Source organism: Pelodiscus sinensis, chromosome 4, assembly GCF_052426305.1.
Source record: "Pelodiscus sinensis isolate ZL-2025 chromosome 4, ASM5242630v1, whole genome shotgun sequence".
NCBI classification, from domain to species: Eukaryota; Metazoa; Chordata; order Testudines; family Trionychidae; genus Pelodiscus; species Pelodiscus sinensis.
The window spans coordinates 70,364,711-70,380,205 of record NC_143055.1 but is presented as its reverse complement, the minus strand read 5'-3'; the positions used below and the strand labels follow the sequence as shown (position 1 = coordinate 70,380,205).

Sequence of the window (15,495 nt, the reverse complement as noted above, 5' to 3'; positions counted from 1 at the left end):
AGCCAGAAACTAAGATACAGAAAACAACACGATAATTTTATAAGTATGAATTAGACAAAGTATAAAGTGTACAGTACTAATCTGGTGATGTCACACATTATAAATGTTTAAAAGGTGCATGATATAATGTTATTTTGGTATTGTTCCTGGGGATTTCACAAGTCAATCAGCTATATTTTCCAGCTGGGTTTTCATTTCTCCCTCATTCCACTGAGCTACCTAAAAATGTAATACCAAACTGCAAATTACCAGGTTCTAAAACCTTTGTTTTCTCTGGAGACAGACAACTTTGAAATCATGCCTTTGGAAACAGCACAGTTCCAACTATCTCCAGAAATATAGTAGAAGATCCAAATGTCTTGTTGTTTGATGCTGTGCAAGACAAAGTAATACCATGCATAGAAAACTATCAATTGAACTAAACACAAATTCCATAATCAAAGTATGTATCTAATGTAGAACAGCAGTTTGTGCAGCCAAATAAGTGATCAATAATATACAATACCAGAGGGGAAAATAAAGATTTTTCTACTAAAAAAACCTAAGCATCTTATGCTCCAAAAACATTTTCCAACCTTCAGTGCACATAAAGTTCATTACTTATTGTATGCTGTAAACATGCTGAAAATTAATTAAAATAAATGTCCTTTTAGTGAGACTTTAAAACTATATGCAACCAACTAAAAAAAGCTTCTACATGATGATCTACTGTAAACCAATATTTTATTTTTGTACAGGCAGTCCCCCTGTTATGTACAAGATAGGGACTGTAGGTTTGTTCTTAAGTTGAATTTGTACGTAAGTCGGAACTGGCGACCAGATTCAGCCGCTGCTGAAACTGACCAGCGGCTGACTACAGGAAGCCTGAGGAAGAGTTTCTCTGCCTCGGGGTTCCTGGAATCAGCCGCTGATCAGTTTCAAGAGCAGCTGAATCTGGATGCCTGGGACAGAGCAGCTGGGGTGCTGCTGGGTAGGTCCCCGCAGCACCGCACCTCGGCACTGCAGGGACCAAACCAGCAGCACCCCAGCTGCTCTACCCCAGGTGTCCCCAAGTCAGCTGCTGCTGAAATTGATCAGCGGCTGATTCCAGGAAGCCTGGGGCAGAGCAACTCTGCCTCGGACTTCCTGTAGTCAGCTGCTGGTCAGTTTCAGCAGCGGCTGACTTGGGGACGTCTGGGGCAGAGCAGCTGGGGTGCTGCTGGGTTGGTCCAGTACCTCCGCTCCTCGGCGCTACTGGACCAACCCAGCAGCACCCCAGCTGCTCTGCCGCAGGCGTCCTGATTCAGCCGCTGCTGAAACTGACCAGCAGCGGCTGAATCAGGACGCCTGGGGCGGGGCAGAGCAGCTGGGGTGCTGCCGGGTTGGTCCAGTAGCGCCGAGAAGCAGCGCTGCGGGACCAACCGGCAGCGCCCCAGCTGCTCTGCCCCAGGCGTCCGCGAGAAAAGCCTGGTCTGCTGGGGGGGGGGCCCTCCGCCCGAGTCCTCCGCGGCTTTGCTCCGTGTCTCCCTGGTCTGCTGGGCCCCCCCCAGGAGACCAGGGAGACGCGGAGCAGCTTTTCTCGCCCCAGAGGACGGGGGTGGTGGGACCGCGGCGCGTCTGGGCGGTCCCACCGCCCGCGTCCTCCGGGGCGAGAAAAGCCCCGTTTATAAGTACGGATCCAACATAAGTCAGATCCGGGTAACCCGGGGACTGTCTGTATTTTACAAGTAGCCAAGCTCATTTAAATAGCACTGGTAATATGAAACTTTAATAATTTATATCCACATATGTGCTACAGAAATGGAATACATTATGCAAAGAACAATTTTAAGATCTAGTGTGAAACTCTGTTAAACTACATAAGGATTTTCAATCATTTAGATACGTACATGAATCATTTAAACAATAAATGCAAATTAACTGTTGTTCTTTTAGAAGCAAGTATCCTGCTTTAACCAGCCATCTTATCCTATATCCTTCCAGTCTACCTTTAGTTGAAAGTATCACACACAAGGGAACTATTACTATATTAAAAATGTAATGCTTCTCAGTAATGCACAGAATATTCCATATTTTAGAAGATATTAAGGGACAATATCACAGATTAATTCCAAAGATGGTACAATTTTATAAAATGAAAACAGTTCAAAAAGACAAGATCGAAAAGAGGTCACATTCACCCCTACTCGGTTCGGTTTGATTTCTTAAAACAGTTTTGCCCTTCTTAGACGTGAAAAAATAGATAATGTTTGCAAACAATAGTTAACTTGCCATATTTAATGGACAAGTTCTTGAACACTAGGGTTTAAACCTTTAAAATATTTTGGCTGGTCATAATCACATTAGTGGTAAAAGTGCAGCGTAAAAGCTTGTTAGCTACCATTTTAAAACACAACTTGTTCTCCTAGTATAGACATGGCCTAGGGAGAGGAAAGGAAAGAAATGGGAAGGTGAATTGAAGAAATATAAGTCAGATGGTGGCATATGTAATGGACTAGATTCCCAGTTATTGAGTGCAGAAGGAAGGCCCAAGTACTACACAGGAAACAGTAACCAACACAATTCATGTCACTATCATGGCAAATCCCAAAAGGATATAGCCTCACTGCAAATCAGGACCACCTCAATCAATCTCTGACATAAGTGCATTAGGTGATTTGGCAGAGCATTCAGCATTGCTGATCATGAAGTGCTACTCTGATACACATGTACTGAAATTCAGCTATGTTGAAGTAATTAATAAAACAGCCATACAAGAAAGCTGCTGAAAGCCAATCAGTACTAGTGGAAGCAGTTACTGGGTTCAGTTTCATTTTTCGTCTTCACCTGCCACTTGATATGAAGCAGATGATGGAAACAAGATGAACTGCAAACATCAATCTGGTGTTCTTCATCTTCACCATTGTTCAGTGCCTATATTTCACTTTGGTTCTAACACCTGAATATACTCTTCATTCACACACTTTTTATCTAGGGCAGGCATGTCCAAAGTCCGGCCCGCGGGCCAATTGCGGCCCGTGTTCCGGTTTAATATGGCCCCACAGGTAATTTGGCAATATCTATCTTTTATGGCCCCCAACGAATCCATATGTATTGAGATGAATACATTGTAAAATCTCAGTTAATGTCAGTTGGTCTAAATCAGTTATAAATATATTTGGACACAACATGTATACTTGGTGTTATGTTCCTGTTCATATTTTTTGAACTTAAAAGTTGACAGACAACCTTTATTACCAATAATATGTAATGTACTTTACAATGTTCCTGACATATTTCAGCTTCCTGGATTTTTTTTTTCATCTGGCCTTCAGATATGAAAGGCAGAGTGATTTAACACCTCTTTAGATTTGTCATCCATGTGACGAAATGAAAAGTATGCCGTTTGCAATAAACTTTGCATAAAATAGTTAATTTGCATTTAATTTTAATGGTTCAAAGAATGTCAGACAAAATGGTCGGCCCTTACGCATGTTCACTTCATCAAATCTGGCCCTCTTTGAAAAAAGTTTGGACACCCCTGATCTAGGGGTTTTAAATTAAATGTAGAAATGTAATAGCAAAAGCTATAGGCTACAGGCATACAAAAATATAATTATCAACTCTTTTGATTTTTTATTAACATTTGAGTGAATTACTTTGAACACACACTAACACTTAAAACTTCTTTAATAATCACATACAAATGAATTGTCCTCAGACTCTGGCATGCATTGGGACCTGGCCTGTCAGCTTCACAGAAGGTTTTTTTAAGAGATGGAATGGGCATACAGCTTGTCAGGTGACATGAGTTCCCAAAACCATGTGATACCGTTCAGCCTAGTTGGAAACATGATCTAATGTGCTGGATAAGCCAAGTAAATATACTCCATGTGAAAATGGTTTGTCCTTCAACCTTCCCTAAGCAAGCAAGAAAGTAGGGTTTTGTTCTGTCAGTGGCAGCCCATCAATACAGGTGATCTAGGCAGTTGCCTAGGGTGCCAAGATAAACTGCTGTTGAGGACTTTGGAGGTGGGGATGCTGATCGTGCGCCACTCGCGCATTTCGCCTACGGCACCAGTAGCCAGCAGCTTGTCTTGGGCCGCTCCTGCTTAGCTCATGAGATTCTGGACTGCCTTCTGCACTTGAAGAACTCTTGTACTCCAGAATGATAAGGTGAAGACTTCCTCCATTGGAAGTTTTCTTGCTATTAATAAGATTTTCTTAACGTCCCATGAGCAAACCAACTTCACTAGTCTCAACCAGCCAATATCAATGCCTCCAGATGGAAAGCTCTCAGGTTTGGGGGGTGCAATTATCAAGCCCCTGTCATGAAGTACAATACTGAGGCTTGAGACTCAGGAGAATGATGGCATTCAGGAGAGATTGTGAAAGTCCCTCAACCGAATTTGCCTCAGACACAAGGAGGCTGAGGATTACCCGGGCTTTCTTTTGATCTTCTGCAGAACACGGTGAAGTACAGAAATGGGAGCGAACATATTCAGGTCCTCTATTCAAGGGAGGAGGAAGGCATCTGAAAAAAAGTTGGGACTGAAGCCTCCCCATGAAAAGCAAGGACACGTGTCCTCTGCTTTTCCAAAGAAATTCCCCTGCTCTCTTCAGTGAAGCAAAATGGTTGTTACAGGACTATTTTGAAACTTCAACATTTTATTTTATTTCTGGTGAAGACATACATAAGCCTTTGGCTAAAGGATACACTAAATGGACACTGCAGTCATATGTCAGTAAGGAACATACTTCCATTTCTTCTTCTAAGTATCTTCTCATCTTTGCCAAATTTGCAGCATTCTGTGAGAGAAAACTGAGCACACAGCAGTTGAATTTTTCTTCATAGTTTATTACAGTTTTCACTCCCATGTCTTTTACCTATTCTGTTGTGTGGGCATTTCCCAATATATCTGTTGTTTCTGAAAGATATGCAACCCCATCTTCTGTTGTCAGATAGGCACATACTACTGGATCATTGTGTACATTGCTGCATCCACCATGGCTTAAACTGACAAATTTCCTCTCAGTGTTTCTTGCATACTGTTTCTTCTTCTTCTACACTCTGTCTAGCAACCTTCCATCAATGTCTTCTATACCCGGTGGAGTATAGCCTGGTTCTAAGGACTTAGCCATGTCAATGAATTGTACAGTGTCACTTCATTAAGTGTTAACAACAATGTAACAAGGAAAATTTGTGGCATAAATAAATTGAGCAATCCATGGTGTCTTGTTGGTATTTGCTGGTCCTTCTATAAACCTATCCCTGTGGTGGTTTTACTGGATGATTGAAATCTTTTGTTTCTACTGATACTTTGTTGTCTAAAATATACTACTGCTAGAAGTATCAACAGATGACTGAGTTGCTTCAGATAAACAGTTTAAGTTTATTACACCTAAATGGGTTCCTGAAACAAAATTTTAAAATAATTTTGAGTAGTTGTTGTTCTTACTCTATTATTCTGTTAATTTACTTTTTTTTAAAGAAAGGATGCAGGCCTGATTCCAAATAACCAAAAAAACTCAAGACTGACTGTCCTTAAAATGCACTTCATTTTGGAGTAAGCCCCATTGATATCACTGATAAGACTGCTGTTGGAGAAAACAAGTATAGGATTGGGTTCTCTTGGGAAAACAGAGTTATAATGAACTAAAATAGGGAACAGACTTATGGCATCACATTATAGTCTGTGTCCATGATGTTCCAAAGTAAGGGGGCATATATAAAGTTAAAAAAAATAATCACACTCCATGGCAACTGGCAACTCTAGATTTCTCTTACAGCAGCATTCTGTATTGTATACTTGGGGGGGAGATTCAAACAATTAACTAAACAAACAAACCATAAGGATTAGCTAAGCTTTTTTTTTTTTTTTTAAACAACACCCAATATAGGAAACAGCTTGGGAATATTCTTGTTAAATCATATATGTTAAAAGGCATAGAGAGAGTCTTGAAGAATGATGCACTGCAAAGCGAATTTTTTAAGTTACTAACCAGTTGATCCACATTGTTCTTCAGATACTATCCACATCATTTTCTCCCAATAAGCAGCTTTTCTATGATGATTCATTCTTGTAACTCGTGTGTTAGTCCAGGATATTATTTGATTAAGTTTGTATTTTGGGTCTTTAACCCAAAAACTCAGCACTCTCAAGGGATCCTACGAATTAGTTAACTGACTAATTATTTATAAAGTAAATAGTCTATATATATTAGGGATAGTAAATTTCGATTAACTAACTAATCAAAGTCAATGGGATTTCCATTGACTATTCGATTAGTCGGTAAGAACTAGTGCCTTTGAAATCAGAATCATAGAGCTGGAAGAGACCTCTAGAGGTCATCAAGTCCAGCCCCCTACCCAAGGCAGGATCAATCCCAACTAAATCAACCCAGCCACGGCTTTGTCAAGCCAAGACTTAAAAACCTCTAAGGATAGAGATTCCACCACCTCCCTAGGTAGCCTATTCCAGTACTTCACCACCCTCCTAGTGAAATAGTTTTTCCTAATATCCAACCTAGACCTCTCCCACTGTAACTTGAGACCATTGCTCCTTGTTCTGCCATCCGTCACTACTGTGAACAGCCTCTCTCCATCCTCTTTGGAACCTCCCTTCAGGAAGTTGAAGGCTGTTATCAAATCCCCTCTCACTCTTCTCTTCTGTAGACTAAGGAAACCCAAATCCCTCAGTCTCTCCTCAGAGGTCATGCGTTCCAGCCCCCTAATAATTCTGGTCACCCTCCGCTGGACCCTCTCCTATGCATCCACATCCTTTCTATAGTGGGGGGCCCAGAACTGGACAATACTCCAGATGTGGCCTCACCAGAGCCTAATGAAGGGGAATAATCACTTCTCTGGATCTGCTAGCAATGCTCCTCCTAATGCACCCTATTATGCCATTTACCTTCTTGGCTACAAGGGCACACTGAAGATTCATATCCAGCTTCTCATCCACTGTAATCCCCAGGTCCTTTTCTGCAGAACTGCTACTTAACCATTTGGTCCCCAGCATGTAACAATGCTTGGGAGTCTTCCATCCCAAGGGGAGGACTCTACACTTGTCCTTGTTGAACCTCATCAGATTTCTTTTGGCCCAATCCTCTAATCTGTCTAGGTCACTCTGGACCCTATTCCTGGCCCTCCAGCATATCTACCTCTCCCCCTAGCTTAGTGTCATCTGTGAAGTTGCAGAGGGTACAATCCATCCCCTCATCCAGGTCATTAATAAAGATGTTCAACAAAATCGGTCCTTGGGGCACTCTGTTAGAAACTGACCGCCAACCTGACATCGATCTGTTGATCACTATCTGTTGGGCCCGACAGTCTAACCAGCTTTCTATCCATCTTACAGTCCCTGTATCCAATCCATACTCCCTTAACTTGCTGGCAAGAATATTGTGGAAGACCGTATCAAAAGCTTTGCTAAAGTCAAGGTATATCACGTCCACTGACTTTCCCATATCCACAGAGCCAGTTACCTCATCATAGAAGCTAATCAGATTGGTCAAGCACGACTTGCCCTTTGTGGATCCATGTTGACTATTCATGACCGCTTTCCTCTCTTCCAAGTGCCTCAAAATGGATTCCTTTAGGATCCCCTCCATGATTTTTCCGGGCACTGAAGTAAGGCTGACTGGTCTGTAGTTCCATGGATTGTCCTTCTTCCCTTTCAAAAAGATGGGCACTACATTTGCCTTTTTCCAGTCATCCGGGATGTCTCCTCATCTCCACGACCTTTCAAAGATAACGGCCAAAGGCTCCACCATGACATTTGCCAACTCCCTCCCTCAGTATTCTCGGATGCATTAAATCAGGGACGATGGATTTGTGTGTGTTTAGCTTTTCTAAATAGTTCATAACTTGTTCTTTCCCCACCAAGGGTTGTCCTCCTCTATCCCATACTACGTTGCCTAGTGCATTTATCTGGGAGCTGACCTTGTCCGTGAAGAGAGAGGCAAAGAAAGCATTGAGTACTTTAGCTTTTCCCACATCATCTGTCACTAGGTTACCACCCTCATCCAGCAAGGGTCCCATACCCTCTCTGATCACCCTCTTATTGCTAACATTCCTGTAGAAACCTCTCTTGTAATCCTTCACATCCCTTGCTAGCTGCAATTCCAATTGTGCTTTCACCTTCCTGATAACTCCCCTGCATTCTCGAGCACTATATTTATACTCTTCCCTAGTCATCTGTCCAAGTTTCCACTTCTTGTAAGTTTCCTTTTTGTGTTTGGCTTCCCAAGGACATCCTTGGTGAGCTTAATCTGGTCACCTACCATATTTGCTTCTTGCTGCGCATCGGGATGGTTTCTTCCTGTGCCTTTAATAAAGCTTCTTTAAAATACTGCCTGCTGTCCTGGACTCCTTTCCCCTTCACGTAAGCATCCCAAGGAATCCTCCCTATCAGTTCTCTGGTCGAGTCAAAGTCTGCTTTTCTGAAATCCAGAGTGTGTATTTTGCTGCTCTCCTTCCTGTGGTCAGGATTCTGAAATCTACTCTCTCATGATCACTACTTCCCAGGTTGTCACCTACCTCTACTTCCCCTACTAGTTCCTCCCTTTTTTTGAGCAGCAGGTCAAGCTGCACATGGCCCCTGGTCGGTTCCTTCAGCACTTGTACTAAGAAGTTATCCCCAACATTCTCCAAAAACTTCCTAGATTGTCTGGGTACTTCTGTATTGGTCTCCCAACACATGTCAGGGTGATTAAAGTCCCCCATGAGAACCAAGGCCTGGGATTTGGAAGCTTCTCAGTTGTCTGAAGAAAGCCTCATCTCTCTCATCCACCTGATCCAGTGGTGTATAGCAGACACCAGCTACAACATCACGCCTGTTGTTACCACCTCTAAATTTAACCCACAGACTCTCAACAGTCTTTTCTCCCTCTAAATACTGGAGCTCCGAGCAATCATACTGCTCTCTTACATACAACGCAACTCCTCCTCCTTTTCTCCTCACCTGTTCTTCCTGAACAGTTTATACCCTTCCATGACAGTGCTCCAGTCATGAGAGTCATCCCACCAAGTCTCCGTTATTCCAAATCAAATCATAGTTCTTTGATTGGGCCAGGGCTTCTAATTCTTTCTGTTTCCCAGGCTTTTTGCATTTATGTACAAACATCTTAGATAGCCAGTTGATCGCCCTACCTTCTCCATTCGAGTCAGAGGTCTTCCTTGTTGTTTGTTCCTCCTTGTGTTCCTTCCCGGTATCCAACTTCCTCACTTAACTCAGGGCTTTGGTCACCGTGCTAGTTTAAAGCCCTCCCTCGCTATGTTTGTAAGCCTGCCAGCAAAGATGCTCTTTCCCCTTTTGATTAGGTGGATCCCATCTCTTCATAACAATCCTTGTGCCTGGAACAGAGTCCCATGGTCGAAGAAACCCTCTCTCCGACATCACCTGCGCAACCACGCATTTACTTTCTCAATTCGATGATTCCTACCTGGACCTTGTCCTTCAATTGGAAGGATAGACGAAAACACCACTTGCGCTTCTAATTCCTTGATCCTTTTTCCCAGCGCTACATAATCTGCTGTGTCCCGCTCAAGATCATTCTTGGCTCTATCATTAGTTCCTAAATGGAGAAGCAGGAAGGGGTAGTGACCTGAAGGTTTAATCTCTTTTGGAAGACTCTTGGTCACGTCCTGAATGAGAGCTTCCGGTAAGCAGCACACTTCGAGATTGCAGGTCTGGACAGCAGATGGATGACTCAGTCCCACATAGGAGGGAGTCCCCAACCACCACCACTTGTCGTCTTCTTTGTAGGTAATGATCATGGAACCCCGATCCCTAGGACTATGCAATCCCATGCCTTCCAGTAGATGTGTTCCCTTCTGATTTCTTCTCTGAGAGGTCCCTGCCAGAGCATTCTCCACTGCAGTGCAGTGCCTGTGGAGGGAGCCTGAAAGCAGTTACTTACCGCTACATAAATGGGGGATACCTGAGTTGGCCTCCTTCTTCTAGAGATTACATGCTGCCATTCTTCCTTTTCCTGTACTGCCCTGACTGGCTCTTCAGCCTGCTGTGCCTGCTGGATTAAACACTGCCTTCTATCAAGGAAGTCTTTATCCTCTCCGATGGAACATAGGATTGATACTTGGGCCTCAAGTCCTCTAATTTTTTCTTCCAAAATGGTGACTATCTTGCACTTAGTGCAGATGAAATCCCTTCTTTCTTCCAGGAGGAAGACAAACATGGCACAACAGCAGACCTATCAATATCCATACCTGTGTTCCTCCTGAGAGATTCCTCAGTTATTAAATGCCTCCTTGAAGGGCAGGAGTGTAGTGTAAGATTTTAAAGAATGGAGACTGTATCTCACCCCCTTCCCAAATCCCTCTCCAAACTCCCTGTTAGCAGTCCCTGGTCGCTGACTCACTCCTTTATAAAGCCCTGGCCTGCTTGATAGCCCCTCCCCCTGATTACAGTTCAACCAATGAGCAGAGGCTTCTAGATTTCAAACCCTCATTAGAAGCTCACAGCTTCCACCTGCCAGCCACAGCACACACTCAGAGGGGGGGGGGGCAAGAGGAAGAGCGGGAAAAAAACCCCCACAAAAGCCCAGACAAACACCAACTCAGCACATAGCAAGAAACCCCCAAACACAAACTACAGACAGCCATTTCCCTCAAGGGTCCTGTATTAGGTTCTTCTCCACCTGGAGAACTCCCTCTCCAAACTCCCTGTTAGCAGTCCCTGGTCGCTGACTCACTCCTTTATAAAGCCCTGGACTGCCTGATAGCCCCTCCCCTGATAGACTCCCTACTGACCCTGCGCTCCATGCGGGCGCTTCTGCTTTGAAACACACAAGAGCCCCAGGGAAACTCTTGTAGATTTCAAAGTTGGAACACTGCCGCTGCACCCTTGTCCACTTCCATAGAGCTGTAGCTGGGGGGACCGGTTTTTAAGCTGGCTCCCCCAAGCAGCTTCTCTTCTTTCCTCCTCCCCCTTGCTGTTTCTTTGTGATACAGGCAGCAAGGGCGGGGGGAGGAAACATCTAGTTGACTAGTGTGGACTATCCGATAAGCTTTTGCTTATCGGACAATCTACTAGTCAATTAGCCACTTACATCCAAAGTACATATAGTAGCTAGATTTACAAATGATTTAATTAATAAGCACTGGAAGAAATGGTAGGATCGATTGAAGTGTAATAAGATGCATAAAACATTGTCCATCTTCAATGGTAATTAAGGCATCCTATGTTTCTAAAAAGGTTCTGTGAGAAACAACACATTAACAGACAAAACAGCTTCAGGGACTGAAGATGGCATTAAAAAGTGCCTAGGATTAAGCTACACACAACACAGAACAAAGTTCTAAACACATAAGGATGGAGTCGCGGATTATCACAGTCCAACCTGTTTGCATTGGCTTGTTTAGACACCTCCTTCAATCTTTTGATTTTTTTTCTAATTGCATCAGCATCTGGTAAATGGTGATGACCATCAGGCCCATTAGGAAATCCTGGACGTACTCCAGGTGGAAATCCTCTGTAGATAAATATGTACAGTAACTTTCATTACTTTCATAAAGCAGAGCACATGCACCTCTAATGGAAGGTAGTCATACCTTTCAATAGGTTCCCGACTTTGTATTTCTGCCCTCCATCTGGTTTCTCTCTCCTCACCTACTTTAATATTTTCCTTTTGCTGTTGCATCTGGTCAAAGATAGCATGGTAGTGTTCATACTGTCCTCTGGCAGGCACAGGAGAAGGCACAACACCTCCTCCACCACCAAAAAACGGTGCCTGGGAATTAAAAAAAGAACTTTCAAATCCTTGCGCTGATAAACCCTTGCAGCGTCCAATAAAACAATAGATGATCATTTATTCAGGAAGTTTAATATGCACCTGTTTTAACAGAGTAGAAGAATTTAAACTGTTATGCTCATATTACATTCATATTTTAGTTTTGTACTCTACGAGCAGTGATATTTGTGTGCTATATTTATATCACACCAATATTACTGACTGTCTTATAAAAAAAGAAATTATCCCTTTTCAAAATTGATAAAATACCACACTGAAAACTAAAATTTATCACAGTGAAGAAACTGAATCAAGGTAAAGAGACAGATAGTGATATCATCAAATAAGAGATTGGTAAAAATTCATCTCACACGTGCCTTTTTCTTAAAATAAATCCTGTTTTTCACTACAGTCTTCAGTAGTGGTTCAATCCCACACATATGCTGAAAGTTTCGTGTGTCACAAACACCAGTAATTTTATTGTGGATAAAGTAGCTAGTATCTCAGAATAATGTGAATTATTTCCTGCAATTACTGGACAAAAATGGTCCACTTCCATTACAATTAATATGCCAGTTAAAGATATCTTCAGAGTTCTTCCTATAAAGAATACACCTGAGTAGCTTTAAACTTGCAGATCATAACTAAAACTGGCAGTAGTTTTCAATATTCCTTTGAGATTCATGAAGATTCCTCCAAATTCATCTTACATGCTCTCCAATATTACTTCTGTCCTTTGCACTGCACAGAAACAGCTCTTGCCAAAGTCTCTAATGAACTTGATTTAGGTAACAGTCAAAACCAGAACTCCAGCCTCATTCTCAAGTCTGTCAAGCCGCCTCTAATAGTTGACCACGCTTAGGGCTCTCAAAACTTGTTTATCATCTCTCCACATTCAAGTCTTACCAGCTAATTCCTGTTTTGAACTCTGCAGATGCTGTCACCACCTTTTTGCCTTCTGCTCATGCCTATTACCTGTACTTCATCTTTAACTCAAAATCCTCTATAGATTGTCACCCAGGCTGTGTCTGTCTTTCATATTGTTTCTTCAGAACACCTCTAAAATGTAGCCTTTCCGATCCATCTACACAACTAAAATGGTCATCCCACCTCATCTCATATTTCAACTACAGAAACATCCTGTTTTTGACAAATGGAATCCTGCCCCTTTCATACCCATTCAGAATATCACTTGAAAGATCATCTTCCTAGCCCTTCATTTTGACCACATCACCTATCTCTGTATCTCTCCACTGTCTCTCCCAAGACCTTCAACCATCATATTAAGTCTGATACTGCTGCATCTGTCCTGATAGCAAGATTACCAAAGTGGATGATGGAACTGACACTCTTCTTGGATATCCTAATATGTTCCTGGATTGGTAAAATGATATTTGCTGATACAATATAAGCAATATGCACTCTTCCTATATCTGGAGAAAAAGAAAGAAGAAATTTCTTCGAAAAATCTGGTATATATCTACCTACTCATCTGAATGGATGTTGGGACTTTCATTTTAGCACTGAACAGATTTTGTACATCAGAGGGGTAACTGATTTTCCTTAGACAAGCAACACTGATGCTGACAACTATGACTTACTTTTCTTAGCTGCAGCCAATAAATGGACATGTCTATCGGCTGCATCCAGCCTGAAAAGTTTCAACAATGAATACGCCTTCACACGTCAATATAGCTTCAGTCTAAATTCTAAGGGCAGGTTTTTTCCCCAAAAATCAGCAAACTTGTTCCCTTCAATGGGACAGTCACTTTTTTTTTTATTTCCAAAAGGTATTTAGTCTTACTGATTCTCTGTGGGAGTTCACTTTGTTTCAGCAAAAAAGACAAGGAGTTCGGTGGCACTTTAAAGACTAACACATTTATTAGGATATTAGAGCATAAGCTTTTGTGAGCTACCACTCGCTTAACATAGCAGCCTTTCTGAACCCTATTTGTTTAAATTTTATTTTGACAACCTAAACAAATGAAAATGCAGTTGGATGACCATAAAGGCACTCAAAACATATGGCCAGCACTTGATATCTACCAGCAGTGTGTTTTGAAGTAGTTGCAACCAAGTCAGCAGTACTTAAAGGTCTTTCACAGATCTTAAAATTTCTTCATTTATAGGAAGAGCAACTCTGTTATATGCCAGTTGTAAAGTATCAAAAAACAGTTTATATACCTTCTCCTATACCAATGGGACTCTCAGCATTTGTGATGTTTCAATACTTTTTGAAAGATTTTTAAATAATCATTGCCATAGCAACAGTCTTAATCCGCTGAACAAGGAGAAACACATGCAAGTCCAGATTAATCATCTTGAAGAACCAGAGTTTTCTTATCACAGGAGTTCTATTGTTCTTCTATTTTCATAACCAAATGTTTCATAATTCTCATGTTTTGGAGTAAGTGATTTACAGTAATTTGCCACATCTTGGGGTGGGGGAGGCGGATATTTGTCCTAAGTACTATGGATATTGAGCTCCAGGTGGCCCAAATGGTTATTTTTGTAGACCAAATGGATAAGACTTTCACTCAATTCATAGGAAACCAAGAAAAATGAGATTAATTTGTACTTTCTTGGGTCTTTGTCATTGTTTTCCTCTTACATAAAAGGGCTCCTGAAGGACTATGAAGATGAAATCGAGTCACGAGACAAAATCCCCTCCACTGACGGGGGTAACAATTTAAGAGTTGAATATCTGAGTAAGACCTTCTGTTCTCAGTCTTACTGTCACATTGCTAGAGATAAACTTTTAGTATCAGTACCTGAGATCTTTCTCAGAAAGATTTTGGTGGCACATAAATAGACAAAGTCTCTATTAATGGAAACGCTGAGATGAAATTAAGATCCAAAAATGACACACAATTCTTTCAGAGCTATGAAGCTCCTCATTAAGGGAATCTGGGCTGATGGATCTGGAGCCTCCTCTAACTGCTCTGAAGGTGCTACTGAAGATCTAATTGACAGCAACAAACGTGAAGCTTATATGTGAGATGGTGCCAGAATAAACCATGACTGACGTACCAGTGCCAACACAGCCAGTGACAGTAACTCCTTTGTCACAGGCTTAGCCCAGTTATCTTTCCACTCCTTATGTGGGGGTGGCACTCAAGCTCAGGAACTCAGTGGCATCAGTGACTACATTATAACATAAAAATATAAGAACAGCCAAAGTGGGCAAAACCAATAGTCTATTTAGCCTAGTATCCGGTCTTTCAACAGCGGCTACTGATAAATCTTTCAGAGTAAATTAAACAGGACAACTTCAAGGGATCCCTAATCATCCTGGCTAATAGCCATGAAATGATCTAATTCTTTTTTGAACCTCATCATAGTTTTGGCCTTCACAACACTCCCTGGCAATGAGTTCCACAGGCTATGTATTGTATGAAATACTATTTCCTTTTGTTTGTTTTAAATGTGCCACATATTAATATTTCATCGTGTGACCTCTAGTTCTTGTATTATGTTGAGGAATATAAAACACTTTTCTATTCACTTTCCTATCATTCAGGATTTTAGAGGCATCTGTCATGTCCTTCTTAGTTTTATCTTTACAAAATTGAACAGTCTGTATCCTTCTAAATTCTCATCATAGGGAAGCTGTTCCATACTTCTAACACCTTTTTTTTTTTAAACTCTTCTCAGCACCTTTTCCAATTCTGAAGTATTTTTTTACATGAGGTATCCACAACTGCATGCAGTATTGCAGGTATGGATATATCATTGATTTATATAATGGCATTATTTTTCTCTTTTCCCTTTCTTAATGATTCC

The 15,495-nt window shown here is 41.7% G+C and overlaps 1 protein-coding gene across 9 annotated transcripts in view; it reads right to left on the bottom strand.

Moving 5' to 3' along the window:
* NEK1 (NIMA related kinase 1) overlaps positions 1–15,495 on the bottom strand; it is a 150,242-nt gene that overhangs the window by 68,294 nt on the left and 66,453 nt on the right. For 7 of the 9 annotated variants that reach the window (XM_025185930.3, XM_075931131.2, XM_006111681.5 and 4 more), the window contains 2 exons: positions 11,534–11,712; positions 11,323–11,454 (listed from right to left, as the gene is read on the bottom strand). In XM_025185930.3, coding sequence (XP_025041715.3) covers positions 11,323–11,454; positions 11,534–11,712 — 311 coding nt within the window. The remainder of the gene's footprint in view (positions 1–11,322; positions 11,455–11,533; positions 11,713–15,495) is intronic. The other 2 variants (XM_006111683.5, XM_006111684.5) reach the window with 1 other exon arrangement.